This window comes from Takifugu flavidus, chromosome 22 (genome assembly GCF_003711565.1).
Source record: "Takifugu flavidus isolate HTHZ2018 chromosome 22, ASM371156v2, whole genome shotgun sequence".
Lineage (NCBI taxonomy): Eukaryota > Metazoa > Chordata > Actinopteri > Tetraodontiformes > Tetraodontidae > Takifugu > Takifugu flavidus.
The window spans coordinates 7,726,810-7,741,714 of record NC_079541.1 but is presented as its reverse complement, the minus strand read 5'-3'; the positions used below and the strand labels follow the sequence as shown (position 1 = coordinate 7,741,714).

At 44.8% G+C, this 14,905-nt stretch overlaps 1 protein-coding gene across 8 annotated transcripts in view; it reads right to left on the bottom strand.

Moving 5' to 3' along the window:
* plxnb2a.1 (plexin b2a, tandem duplicate 1) overlaps positions 1-14,905 on the bottom strand; it is a 71,429-nt gene that overhangs the window by 9,253 nt on the left and 47,271 nt on the right. For all 8 annotated transcript variants that reach the window (XM_057021973.1, XM_057021972.1, XM_057021970.1 and 5 more), the window contains 9 exons: positions 5,282-5,799; positions 4,736-5,062; positions 4,523-4,661; positions 3,896-4,038; positions 3,592-3,771; positions 3,328-3,462; positions 2,676-2,776; positions 2,467-2,593; positions 145-304 (listed from right to left, as the gene is read on the bottom strand). In XM_057021973.1, the coding sequence (XP_056877953.1) occupies positions 145-304; positions 2,467-2,593; positions 2,676-2,776; positions 3,328-3,462; positions 3,592-3,771; positions 3,896-4,038; positions 4,523-4,661; positions 4,736-5,062; positions 5,282-5,797 (1,828 nt within the window). In that variant the 5' untranslated portion in view covers positions 5,798-5,799. The remainder of the gene's footprint in view (positions 1-144; positions 305-2,466; positions 2,594-2,675; positions 2,777-3,327; positions 3,463-3,591; positions 3,772-3,895; positions 4,039-4,522; positions 4,662-4,735; positions 5,063-5,281; positions 5,800-14,905) is intronic.

Sequence of the window (14,905 nt, the reverse complement as noted above, 5' to 3'; positions counted from 1 at the left end):
ACACACACAATTTAACCTATGGTTAGTTTAGTTTAGCATTAACACACTGCCTAGCCTACATGATTCAACTCAGGGTGTACATGAAAATACTGGAATCCACATTGATCCACATGTACGTATGTCTAAGTGGGTGTGTACAGTTACCCTGCTGGTCTGGAGTGGGTGGGATTTCCACAGGGTCGGGCAGTGAACAGGTCACCAGGGTTTTGCCATCAAACAAAGCTTCAGTAGTCAAGTTTTCAAACACACAGTATAGCTTATCGGAACTCCCCAGTCCGGGATGTTTGGGGATGATGATGTCCACCTGAAGGAGGGTAGAAGGAGAGGAGGTGGGATCATTGGAGGAGCAGCAGGAGGAGGAGAGAGCCGACACGGGAAACTCTGCTCTCAGAGTTTTGGGACATCTATGGAGGTTCTCATTCATCCAGGTCAGGGTTGTCCAAAGCTTGATCTTAGTCGCTATGTTTACATGCCACATGTCTCAATCCCACTGTAACCGGACAACTAAAGTGCACCTTAGTCAGACTAATATCGATGCTCTCTATATCTGACTGAGGCACACAGATAATGCGATTGGAAGTCAATTTGCTTCGACCTATTCACCTTAATCAGAACTAAACTAGCGAAGGAATGTTTGCAGGCTCAACAACCCCGTGCGATGCATCCTATCTAAACAACAAGATGAACAGATCTGTAGGATTATTCAGCTTTCTGTTGTTCCAAATGCTGAACTGTTGCCTGACTCCAGTTGGTTATTATGACGCTCCTCCTCAACACTAGGTGGCGCCACCTAGTGTTGAGGAGGACCACACAATTCCTGTCAGTTAATCAATTTTCTCCCTTGCATGTGAACTGGGACAAGGATCAAATTCCAACTCGGCTTGCATGTAAATATACTGAAATAAAGCTTTGAAACTGGGTTTGGGAGTTTTCAAGAATTGCAACAATACAGGAAATTTTGTTAATATTTTCACAATATTTAACAGAACGAAAAAGTTATTTTAATATCTTCTTTAATCATAAAATAAACCAGTGACTTAAACATTTGATTGAACATAATTGATCATATTTTTTTAACTAAGTAAACTAGTAAAGCTTCTGTTCTAATTTCAGTGCTAAGTTCAGGGAGGAGCCCCTAAATGAATTCATCCCCTTCTGCCAGAATGTAAAGCTGTAGTTTTAAAATTCCAGAATGTTCCCGGATTAAAATCACAAACACAGTCTCCAAATCTCTAATTAAAATGCAGCGGAATAATGAGTCAGAACCCAAAAGAGTTTTCTGGGCTCAAACTTTGATCCGCTGCAGCAGAATCTGACGAGATCCTGTCATCAGTTTACAGGAGCAGATTAGACTTTGATGGTTTAATCCGGAGACCATGTGACCGTCCAGCCAATAAGACAAAGATAAATGACAAAAAAATGTGAAACTTTGAGTCACATTTTTAGCCAGATCTCTGAAGCTAACGTAACGATAAATAATCTAAAAACAAGCCAAAGAGTCTCTTTTTTTCTAAACATCTGAGAGCTAAGCCCCCAAACCCAGTGTGGGGAGGTTAGCCGACGGTCTGATGATGAAGGACAAGGCTTCTTCGCCTCTTTGATCAATTTCTGATTAATTCACAAAGTCCAGCCGTCAGAATCAGATTAGAGCGCCGCGCCACAGAAACCTCGGCTGGTATTTAAAATGGCTGCTGCAGCGGTTTGACAGGAAATGAGTTTGCTCAACTTTCAGGCTGCTTCAGTGATCACACGGCTATAAAATAAAAGAGATGATTGTGGTGCAACCGAGAGTCAGATTAGACACTTTCATCAGAAATTAGGCTTCCTCTTTGTTCAAGTCTGCCAGTGTTGTTTCCTAATTAATAGCAATAATTAACAATGTAAATCAGAGACATTTCCTTGTTCTGTCCTAAGAAATATGCAACATTTCACCAGCTAACTGCTATTTATATTTCATTGGAGTGACCTTCAGTCTGGAGAGGTTAATGCTCAGAACTTTCTCTGAACAGAACCAGGTATGAATGTTTTTAACAATCTGGACTGACTTCCACGTGTTCTTTATGTTCATGTTCAACACAGCATCCACTAGGGGGCGCACGAACATTGAGACTACGGTATATGAGCCAACAACCTTCAGTTTTACACTTGGATTACAAACACATAGTGGGAAAAAATTAAATGTAAGATAGCTTGTTAAGCAAGCAGTTTAAGGTCAATGAGCAGCTATTTGGAACAAAACCCAAGTTTAATCTGCAGGTCAAATTAGAGGCTACGATGCAGCTTCACGACAAAGCCGACGTGTTGATCTCAGAGCTGAGGAGTTACTGACGGTTTTAGACCCAAAAGTTCCATACTGTCAACAGTCAGAGATGCCGCCAGGGTTCTGACTGGCATCAGAGAGGTGAAACAAGCTCCGGGGACAGTTTCACCACACAGGCAACCTGTTTCACGCCCTGGTCCTCCTACCTGATCTTTCTTCTTGCAGCTAAGGTTTGGCGGATTGAAGGACTGGATTTCGACACATTTCTGATCGGGCGACCACAACCAGGCGTTCCTCCCTGATGACCGGCTGCACTCCTGCTTCCTGGTACACCTGAGAGTTAAGAACGCAGAGGACGATCCAACAACACGTCAAAGCACCATAATATAGAGGAAGGTTTCCAGCTCCAACTCACTTTCCCTCCAGGACACACCAGCCGCAGTACGGATCCTTCAGGGACATGCAGGACTGACAGTCGGTCTTCAGGTGGCAGGTCTGGACCGGAACCTTTGTGATCTGCAGACATACGAGGGGTTCTTTTCTACCAATCAGGTTTACAAATAATAACAACTCAAAGAAACAAGTCAGTCTTTCCAATTTAAAGTCACACACTGAGAAACATTCCTGATCTTTTATCACGGAACCAATGGAATAATTTTCCCGCCACAACGTCAGAGATCTAATAAATTCAAGCGGGACGCGCATCGTCCCTAGCCTTGATCAAAGTGAGCGACCCTCTTGAAGTGCGTTTAATTAATTCATTTCTCAATCAATAACGTTCACTTGGCACTTGTGTGGAGGCAGAGAAGGATGGAGACTGGAAGATGAAAGGACAGAGAAGAGGAAGACGAATGAAAAGACAGAGCAGATTAAAACGGGGAGGGTGAATAAATCAATGGGTGGCTGGTGAGGAGGTAATGGAGACAGATGTTCTGCAGCGGGTCAAACGAAATAATTGATCAAATAAGAGAAGAACAAGTGATGAAATGAAAGATTGGAAATGCTCTGTGCTGCGACACTCGGCTGTGTGATGGGCTGAAGCTGATGGAGGGGTTCGTCAGTCTGACCCTTTTCTCCCTGGTGATGTACAGATGTTGGAGGCTGGAATCGAACAGCAGGTTCTTGTTGACCTTGTCTCCGGTGACCTCGGCCGACGCCCGGCCGTAGACCTCAGGGTGGGCTGACAAATGGACCTTCAGCACCTGCACGGACATTTCAATTCAAGCGTCATCCTGCAGTACCTGATCTTTGTGTTGCAGGTAACAAAATAGGATTGAGAAATCAGTTTGCAATTGAGCTACAAAGCTAAGGTGCAAACTTATTAGCATTACCTCGCCGGTGGCGCTGCCCACGAACGCCACGGTGTGCTCCATTTCCACAGCAACTGCGACGGCGGTCAATTGTCCCTTTCGCTCCAACAGCGGTTCCGCTTTTAAGGCAAACCCGGCCTTACTGGCCAACGGGGACGGCAGGAACTCGGCTCCACAACTGTAATTGACCGCCATGTTTTTCTACCCGAGCAGGGAAATAAAACCAGTCATAAAAACTTCACATTTAAGGTGGAATTACTGGCCGGTATTTCTCTCTCTTTCTCAGCTTCTTTTTATCAGTGACACGCAGGCGGGCGTTCCTCACCTGGTTGCTGCTACGGCACTCGTCAGGATTGGATAAATAAGGCAAGTAGACGGAGGGTTTCCCATCAATGACACCTTTGCCACTGTAGCAGGCTTCTATTATTTTTACCAGTTTTTCATTAATGAAGCGCAGGGGGTACATACCTACAAAGAATGTGCACAAGTGTCACAGATACTCATTAACATTTTAATTTTTTTCATTTAAAGATGTGTCAACATATTTCAACAGCATATTTCTGCTAAATTATATCGGGCTGTTAAAAGCTTTGTGGACGCTGGTTGAAATCCGTGTGCCTGTGACAGTAATTCAAAGAGTTGGAAAATTTGACTGTGATTGCAAAGATGGAAACAGATGAGGGGGAAAAAGCAGAACGTGATGGTTCCGCCATCCGGCAGACAGAACGCATTCCTGACAGCCCGGTACTGACCGATATTCTGAAATTCCTCTAACCTTTTCCAACTTTTGCCTCACACGCAAACAAAAAAAACCCGCAAACTGTCGCTGTTGAATGTCACAGGGGTAACCGTTAGCCTGAGGTAAACTGAAGTCTCATAAGCTGCAGAATTCACCTTAACAGAACCCTGAAGTCATTAAGAGGCTGCTAAAAAAGGCAGATCAATCACTTACACATGGCTGATGAAGATGAGTCTTCATCAGAGGTGAAGGTGACAAACAACACCTTGTCCGAGGGTGAAACCTGTTCGTATTGACCAGTGCTGGTCAGATTCTGAGCTAAAAGCACACCCGGAGTTGCAACGAAGGCAGCCTAGGAAACAGAGGTGATGTTAGGAACTGGTGCAGATGATGTAGAACAGTGAGGATTGAACAGATAAACTCTACCTGAGCTTTGTTGTACTTGTTGGTGGTGCTACAGTTGAGCTGCAGCTCCGTATAGGAGAAATAACCCAGGTCGTTCTCGCACATCCTGGAGATGAAGGTGTAGTTCTTGGTGTCCTGAATCCCCAGCGTCCGTGAGAACAGGAAGTACACGTGATGCCCATCTTTAAAAGCAAAGCGGAAGTCATGAAGGTACCGGAGGACGAATGGGTTGGACTGGACCCCCGCAGCCTCGATGATGCTGTCGAAAACCACCCAGTCGCCGTAGTCCTCGAGGATGCGGGTGGAAATTAGCTTAGCGCTGTCGTGGCTGCCGTAACCTTTTCCGACCTGTAACAGAAGAGGTGACAAAAACCAGAACTTAAAGAGCTGAATTCAAGAACTCTACTGAAGCTAATGTTAGCTTGTATAACTGAATAGAATTTGCTGTTAGCTTAAAACGCTGCTCTATGTTGGGATGAGGATGCCCACAGTTGTTAGCAGGCTAGTACAGCTACACCAGACTCAAAAGTGACCTGGACAAGGAAAGAAAGTCCCATATGTCCTCACCAAGAACACCGGTAAGCTGTCTCCAACCTTGCCGTATTGCGACATCACTCCCACCACAGAGACGCTCTCCTCGGTGCTCGCCACATAGGATTTTTCTCCTTTGGTGTCGCTGTAGTACAGCACGTCTTCCACGCTGCTTAGGTTTCTCAGCGAGCAGATGCCTCTGAAGATGCTGCCGCAGACCACCAGAGTGTTCTCGGCCGGGTGGACCAGAAGCAGCTTGTTGTGGTTGTCAGTGTCCACGGCCTCTTCGCAGGCTTCGGTGATGGGTGGCGTGCACAGACGGCTGTCCCGTTTGGGGCCCGTCTCGGCACGGGACTGGACCTCCAGGTCAGGACTCAGCTGGTAAAGTGAGTTGACGGCACCGACATACAGAAAGCCGGTACGCGGGTCAGCCACCACGTTGTTGATCAGGGTGTCGGAGAGGAACTCTGAGGTTTTGCCCTCAGTCGAGCCGAGGCATGTGGTCGTCAGGGCGACCAACTGCCATGTCCCCCACCACCACCACTTCATCATGTCTGGATGAAAAACAGAGACAAGAGAAGAAAAGTAAATTTAAAAAAAAGAAGAAAAGATGGTGGAAAATGTTTCTTTCTGAAGCAAATACAACAGAGGTGACATTCAAAGGGTTGGTTTCTGGTGAAATAAGCAAAAACAATGCGTGCGCACGCATGCATACTTGCTGCATTGAGTATCAAAATCCACATTCAACTAGCAAAGCGAGGTCATTTTTGGTTGGAGTTAGAATTGGGTTTATGTTGGGCTCAGATGTTTAGGGTCAGGGTGAGGCATTATGCCTATGAATGTCCTCACAAAGATAGGACAACGGTGTGTGTGTGGTGTGTGTGAGGAGAGACAGAGTGCAGCAATTAGTGTCGTGACATGCTGAGTTTCTCCTTTCGTTAGTCTGGACGGGCGTGTTTAATTACAGCGGCTGCCTCCTGCGGCTCTGAAACAGGCCTCCAGAGAGCGGCAAAATCCTGCTCACGGTGAAAAACGCACGCAAACGCTCCGAGGCGGTATTCCTCCCTGAAAGTGAGATCCAGCCTGACGCACCTCTCATACATTTTTCATTATGGCGGCGGCGTCTCTGCCTTCTGTCCGGTAAATTACAGCCACCTCATGTCATTTTCTTTTGCGTGATGGAGCATTTCACTGGCTAATCCGGCAGTCTCAGCCCGATACCGCGAGCGTGGCAGCACACAACACAAAGACGTTTATTAGTGAGGGAACATAACAACACACCAGCTGCACGCCCAAAAGATGCTTTTAGATTTTTATACAAAATATAAAACAGAACCATCACAATAAAAGTGAAGAACGTTCAGTTGTTCTTGAGACTCAAGCTAAAAGTGTTAGCAGGAACGGAATAACTGTCTCTGATTAAAAGTATCCCAGCACTGACACACGGAGCAGATTTAGACCTTCCAAAGTGGATTTTTGTGGAGCTACAGGAGATTTTGACATATTTTGTGACAGTAAATCAGATAATCACAAGGTCAGGAAGTTATTATTCATGTCATGGTGCAGCATCGGCAGAAAACTTAGCTACTGTGGCGGAGAAGATAAAAAGTGGAGTTTACAAAGACAAAGTTAATTTATTACTTAATTAAAATAATATGAAAATGTGTTGACCCATTGTTGCAGTGATGTGGCGACAGGTTAACTGGGTTCAGCCATGTCAAAGGAGAATCCTCCTCTTGGTTCTGTCTATCTTCTCCATCCGTTTCACCCCCCTGCTGGACTCATCTACACCTCGCTAGCATCACTCCTGGCTGCTTTTCAAAAGCACCTGCGTTCTTTAACTAACCTTGGAATCTCAAGAGTTTCCAATGGAAGCTAGAGTCGGATTGTTGCCGGCCGGTTTGAGCGCAGAACTCTGGAGTGAAATCAAAATCCAGGAATGTCTGCTGGAACTGCAGCCAAGAAAAAAAAGCCCATTTTTTCCTCCTCCCTTTAAGCTTTTCTCTTTACAACCTCTTTGTAATTTATATTATCCCCTTTTCTCTCTCTCCTCACTTCCTCACCCACCAGAACCAGTTCAGACAAAACTGATTTGCTAAAGTCTAAAAGTGCATCTGCGGCTCCGTCTGTCTGCCTGTCCAGATGTGGGATACTCAGCATAATGTTTAAATGACTGACATATTCAAACTTATCCTCAAAAGGCAAATATATGAAACATTTAATTTTCTGTCTCTAAAGTCCAAACAAAACCTGGCTGTTCAAGTTTCTCCTTAAAGGCTTCTCAAGAGTTCAAATTCCACTACAGGCCTTGTTTAAACGGATGTTCTGGATCTTTGGTGACCTTTGACTTGATCTGGGCGGAGCCTCGTGACCCCAACCAGCCAGCAGAGACGTGAGGTTGAAGGTGATGATAAAGCTACATGATGTAGTCCAGGTGAAGCAGCAGCAGTTTAAAGATGGCGGCGCTTCCCTCGCTTCACTGGATTCAGGTTTCCTGTTTATGGTTAAATTTTCCTCCCAGTTAGAAAAAAGGCCTCTCGTGACCTCATCTGCATTCAGGGCTACCACCAGGCATCATTAGCCATTCATGACATCGGGCCTGAGGAACACTGAAGCTGATTGGCTGAGCCTGGAGGGGATACGAGTGTTATGATTGGTGGAGCCCCGGGGAAATTGAGTTCTTACTGGTGGTAATGAAGAAGCCTGGAGGAGAGCGTGGTCGAGACAATGTAAGCATGAAAGCGCACACACACACACACACACACACACACACACACACACACACACACACACCTGCAGCTCATCTATCAGCCACACACGCATCTGTCCCTGCATCCTCAGAGGAATTCCACTGTCTAACAGCGAGGCTAACGAAGGGAAACCGAACTTTTTGTCGGCTCGTTCTGGCTGCGCCAACAATATTCCTCATTCCCATCAAAATTGATTACCTGAAGTTCACTTAAAGAAATCCACCCGGTTGACCTGGTGAATGCGAACAGTTGGTCACACACCTGACGCACAAATGCAAACCGCGCGCACCACGACTGCGTGGAGCAGAAAAGTGGATTTATAGACGCCATAAACGTTGAATAGGAGGCTGAACCCTCATTATTGACAGCTGTTGTCTGAAAGGTTCTGTTTATTTTCCATTAACTTGGTGATGATGACACAAAAACTTGAAAATTGCGTTTAAATGGTGGTTGCTTCCTGGATTTACGGCTCATAACTTCACTGTTACAGCCTCACAGTCGCTCTTTCACTCCTCTGACAGTCCGTCTTTGTTGCTGCTCACTGTGTCGCTGCTCTGCACAGACAGTACCGAGTGGTACTCATGCGTGTGTGTGCGTGTGTGTGTGCTAAATAATGGCCGGGCCCTCAGACCTTCTATCATAAAACTAATCCTCCTCTCAAAGGTCGTGTTATTAGCGGCTCTTGTGTAATGACGTCTACTTTGACATTAATGCTAACAGCGGAGTAATAACCTTCTCACTGCTGAACAAATGACTTCCCCGTGTCCTCTGAACACATCTGATCTTTTTTCTAACTAATCTGAGGTCCTGCTTTTTAATTAAGTCCATCTGAACCTCAACTTTTGTCTTTTTTTGAAGCCTGACGTGAATGATCAGATTAGCAGAATTATCTGATTGAGCTTTTCATGCGTTGGTTCACCTTTGCAGGAAACCAAAAAAAGGTGCTACTGCATCGAAGTCCATGTCAATGAGGAGTTTATATCTTGGCTAAAGGCTAATTTTAGCAACTAAGCTGCTCATTAACACGAGCATTTATGATGGAAGAATACTTATTTATCCTTCTGGGCGTCTGTTTGATTCTGCTTTTGGAGACTGAATGGAAATTGCGTCCTGGAATGAACAACCGCGGCAAAAAAGAAAAAAAAGAAAAAAGAAAGCTTCTGAAAACGGTCCGTTTGATAAACCATAACGGCATCAATTTGACAAAGAAATGGAATAAATGCGCGCGAATGTTGGCTGTGATGGATTACCAATCTTACATCTAAAGTCGGCGCTAATTTATTTTCACAGCGCACTGAAAAGAAGTGAAATCCTCCCACTGTGTGGCGGGGAGGAAAATCAATCTCCTTAAATAAATATGACGCCACATCAACGCACAGAAAGTTTTCTGCTGAGGTAAAGATGGAGGTAAAGAGCGAGAGGAGGGACAAAGGCGAGCGTGAGCCCGCTTTCAGATTAATTCTGCGCTATGCAAATGTAATTTTGGTGTTGCCGTCCTTCGTGTTGAAGAGAGCGATTAGCAACCCGGCCCACATCCCGCTGACCCCAAAATGGCGTCCTGATGTGTGCGGAGCAGCACACTTTAATGATCTCGCGTCCACTTAAAAAGAACCCGCCGCATTCAGCCGTTGCAATTCAAGCCTCATGTATGAATTATAAAACAGTCGGTGCGTTTACACGCGCAGCTGAAACGAGCTATGCTCTGAATTTGACTGTGGCGTCTTGTCTAAAATTTGGCCCCTTTCCCCAATTTACAAGCCACGGAGAAAGTCGAATAACCGATGGAGACGTGTTCTCCTCCGCAACACTAGGTGGCGATATGTCTTCAGCAGGTTAATACTTTTCTGGTTAACCAGAATCAACTGGAGTCAGGTGGCAGAATGGCATTTGAAACAGCAGGAAGATGGATAATCATACAGCTTTTTTCACCCCATACTCAGCGTAAGCTTTACTTATTGCGCAGATGTCTGTCTCTTCTTCTGCGACCGGTTTTCCTGGAGGTTTTTTGGATCCGCGTGTCTCAGTCAGACACAGAGAGCACTGATTTGAGTCGCAGTAACAAGTTCCCGCGCACTTCAGTTGTCCTGTTACATTCGGATTGAGGCAATAATTAGTTTCTGTGTCAGATTGTTACATGTTCTGATCACCATAGCAACACAGCCAGACACACAGAGCTATTAGCCTTATGTCTTTACATCAGCCGACACTGATCTTGTCAGCCAAAGTTGCTGCATAATGAGATTATTCATGATCATTCCGGTGTGATCAAGCCATCTCACTAATAGCCCAACATCCACAATAGATTTTTTTTAAAAATTATATACAAAGAGGTGTGTGAAGAACTGGATTATTAAACAGCCTTTAATCAGATTAATCAGATGCAATGGCTTAGTTTATATGAGGAGAAAATAAAAATATACAGGTGAGACAGTCTCTTGGGCCACATGCATCCTTGGGTTGGTAATGCTCCAGCCATTGACAGCACGCACGCCTGCTACAAATTTAAATATTGAGGATTCCAGACCCGCTGAATGCAAACTCACTTAAAAATAATGAGCTTCTGCTGAAACTCCAGACAGAATTCAAATGTTTGGTGTCACTTTTCCATCATAATGGCTTTTTATCTGGACCCTGCGGCAGTATTCTTATGCTAACCTCTGCACACATACAGAGACAAAGCAGTGGCAGGGTCAAAGGTCGCTCAGTTAACAAGGCTGGGTCTGTCTCAGATGCCGACAGGATAGTTCCTTCCACAACCAGATGAAGGATCAACACGCCTGCTCAAGGATTTACAGGAAAAAAAACCCCACACAACCAGTGTGTATAATGAGTATGAGTATTCTGTCCTAACTTACAAAGATATGTAAAGTATATGCGGTACGTCTTCAGCTGATCCATGCGGTTTGGCTAGTTCAAGCTATTAAATGACAGTAAAGCTGGCTTTAAAAATGAAACAGGAGGAGAAAAATCCACCGCAGATTACAGGTGTAAAAACAATGCATCAGACTGTAAACTGCAGTCTCCATGGTGAGCTGAAACAACCGAGCATTAAAGCTGCCATAAAGTATTTATGGCAGTAGTGCAAAAGAGGATTATTCTGAAGGAACTCTGGTTTTTAAAACACAAACAGGAGGGAGGTTAATGCATTGTTGGGCACTATTTTTAGGAGAATATTAATCCACCTTTACAGCTGTAATGGGGATTCGGTGCAGCAGGAAGTAGCTTGTGTTCATCAGCTGAGGTGTGTAATGCAGGAGAGCAGCATCACAGCTGCTCTGACAGGACTGGCTTTACAGCATTGTTGTCGTGTGCGGCTCTTTTTCCCCAGTAAGATTAAAAGCTGCACTGCCCTGCAGGGACGCTTTGCTGTGGTTCACTTTCTTCCAAATTGTAAAACTGTGAGCCCTTCAAAGCAGCTTTCCCCAAAACACTACAGCCTTTGTGCTCCCTGCCAAACAGCTGATCAGATCTCTTTTTTTTTTTCTTTTCGGGGTGACTGTTCCTGCCTATTTTGGGCTGGAATCCACTTTCACCAGCTACAAAAACCAGCAGAGATAACGTCGCATGTGTGATCTTTGGCGGAGGTGTCCCAGCAGATTACGGTGAAGACAACCCTGCTTTTCACCTGAACGTCCCGTCCTACTGCGATAATGCACGCAGCCCCATCAACACACACACACACACACACACTGAACAAAACTCTGGGTTCTGCCCGACATTACAAGAGGTTTAACAAGCAGCTCGCAGGCACAGAGGTGCTGAAACCTGCAGTCACATTCGCCATGAAGAAGGTTCTGTGAGGACAGAGGGGTAAAAACCTTTCACAGGGGTAACAACACAAGCTTGTGTGTGTGTGTGGGTGGGTGTGTGAGAGAGGAGTCAACAAATGATTAATTCAAGTGCAGAGAGTTTAGATTCATTGCTGCTGAACTCCACCTGAGATGAAGAGCAGCTCCTCCTCCTCCTGACACCTCAGTGTTTCATCTCTCTAACAAGACATAATAAACTGCAGCATCAACCTTCAGGCTAACACACCTTTACAAAGTGTGTGTGAGCAGCCTCTGTATTTGCAAAGAGAGCGAAGAGGAAGTGACAGGAAGTGGAGAACTGTGTGCATACAGATGTGTGGTTAGGAAAGATAAAAGGGGGAGAAATAAGGAGTGAGAAAACAGAACAGGTGTATCAAAGCACAGAGCAGTGCATTCTGGGAAAAGTCCTAATCACTACTGCCCTGGCAGTACAGCCTTGATACACTGAGGGAAGATCGGCTGTTTGACTCCCCTCGGGGATTTCTAAAACACAGCATGACCATCCCGAGCACCGTTACACAAAACCAGAACAAAGCCTGACCTCAGGAGTGCGCTAGCATCCACTGATAACATCATTTTAAACAGCTACTTTTATTATTATTATATATGTGAAGTGACATCACACGTGTCCAATATGATATCCTGTCCAGAGATGTGTGACAGTGAAGATAAAACTGTACTGAAATCTAAGATTTAACAGAATATATTGACATCATCAGCGTAGAGTGATGGACGCCAACAGTTGTAAAACAAAAGAGCTGGACTTCTCTCTTGATTATGATATCTAAGCTAACATTACCCTCAAGGATAAACGGCAACACAAATCTACAGGTTGTCATCTGCAAAGTGATTACGCAAAATACACACTTTCACCTTTGTTGTGTCCTCATTACCTTTACACAACAGGTCTAATTTGGGAGGCTAATTTTCTTTCAGTGATTAGTCTTCATTTACTCCATCGTCGACTGTATGACGGTGTAAACTTCAGACAATTTAATGGCTGCGTGTTTTTTGCAGAGATTAGAAGATCGAGACTGCTGAAACAATTAAACAACCGACACTTTGAGACTTTAGCGCAGTTTGCGAAGACGTGATGAGGATGAGAGCGTTAGCTAGTAGCTAGGAGAAACTTCCAACTGAATCGTGTGCCACAAAAACCTTTCCAAACTTCCTCAGTTCAAACCAAGAACAAGGTATGTTCACACACAGACAGGCAGACACACACACACACACACACGCCACTGTACTGAAGGAAACCAGCAACGCAATGATAGCAACACAACAGGATAAATGTGCATTTTGTGATGAAATTATTGACCTCAATGTGTAGTTTGTTGAAATGTAGAAAGAAAAAGGGAGAAAAAGAGAAACAGAAAGAGAGAGGGGGAGGGGAGAGGAGGGAGTTCAGTTTACAGCTGGAAATGGGAAATTGAGAGGATTACCAGGTATTAACCGTTACGCTCTCCCTTCACACACATACACACACCTGTACAGACAGTTTCAGCATGCCCAAACAAACTGACAAGTTCACACACACACGCGCACACACACACACACACACACACACACACACACACACACACACACACACGAGGGTGTTAGCAGGGAAATCCATGTTATTAATATTCAGTGTGAATTTAAAGGTTATTACCTGCTAAACGTCTCTCTTTATCTGTGAAAATAATTCTACCTTCCAAAATGCACCATGAACCCCCCCCCCCCCCCCCCCCCCACACTCCATGAAAATGTTGAACACCTTCAGCAGAGTGGGAGGAAGAGCAGTTATACATATGCAAACGAAGCAAATACACACGGGCACGCTCATGAAACCAGTCACTGCAGGCTGTTGCTAAATCACAGGCTTGTGATTCCAAAGAAACATAAATTACTGGTTTTAAAACTTGTCTTCCATGCAATATACTTTCACATGAACTGTACAGTCTGGATACTGGGGGTGCTAACCAGGCTGAGCATTATGTTAACATACACTTCCTAGAGCTAATGCTGCCTTGCTTAGCTTTATTCTCCAGAAAGCTAGCTCGTGAGTTCATTTCAGCTGTAAGTTAAGAGGACAACTCAAATGTCTTGAGTTGTCCAACTTCATGCAGAAGACACATTCCGAGAGTCCAACGAGGGTTTTTTTCCGACACACGACAAGTCAGAAGACCGTGGAGTTTAGGTGCCGCAGCAAATCTGGTGCTCTTACACCTCCTCTGAGTGAAGCTCTGCAGTCATTAGAATGTCCAGATAATTTTACAAGAGCTGCTGTCAACTATGATGATATGAGAGGAGACACCAATTATGGAGAGCTTCCACCCAGACACGGTAGGTTTTTCTATATTACAGTCCCTGTGTGTGTGTGTGTGTGTGTGTGTGTGTGGTGTGTGTGTGTGTGTGTGTGTCTCCTCGGCTGTGCTGGCTAAGCTATCAGACTGGACAGATTGTGATTTTTAGCTGAGCAGCGCTAATCTCTTGTTACAATATGTGCTTCTGATTACACTGGAGCTCACTGTGGGAAAAAGAGAAAGACCATCCATGAGTGTGTGTGCATTTGTGGGTGTGTGTGTGAGAGAGAGAGAGATGAAGGGCAGATAGTGCAGCAAGGTGAGGTCATAGAATAGAATTTAGATGTATAGAAAAACGGTGGAGAGTGTGTTTGTGTTTCAGAGGTTATTAAGGTTGTGTCACTCACTTGCTCACGCCCCCCCCCTCACACACACACACACACACACAGACACACACACACAAACACCCACACTTGAGCCCTCCTGTAACAGAACTGCTACTTGAAACCTGTGTGACACAGAAACAACCTCTCTATCACTCTGGATTAGCAAAGCCTGATTTATGCAGCATATTCACTGCAGGTACCGACTATTTTTAGTAGCAGATGATTATGTTAAGGTTTACGTCTCTTTTCACATTCATGGACTTGTTAAAACAGAAAACTGAGATTCCAACCAACTGTAATGCAGATTTACTTTTACTTCACAACTGTCTAATTAGGGTTAGAGGTCACTAAAGGTCTCCAGGTAATTTTATGCCCAAAGAGCTTCCAAAGAGCTGCTATTCCTTTCTGGGACTGTGGTCTCCACAAGGAC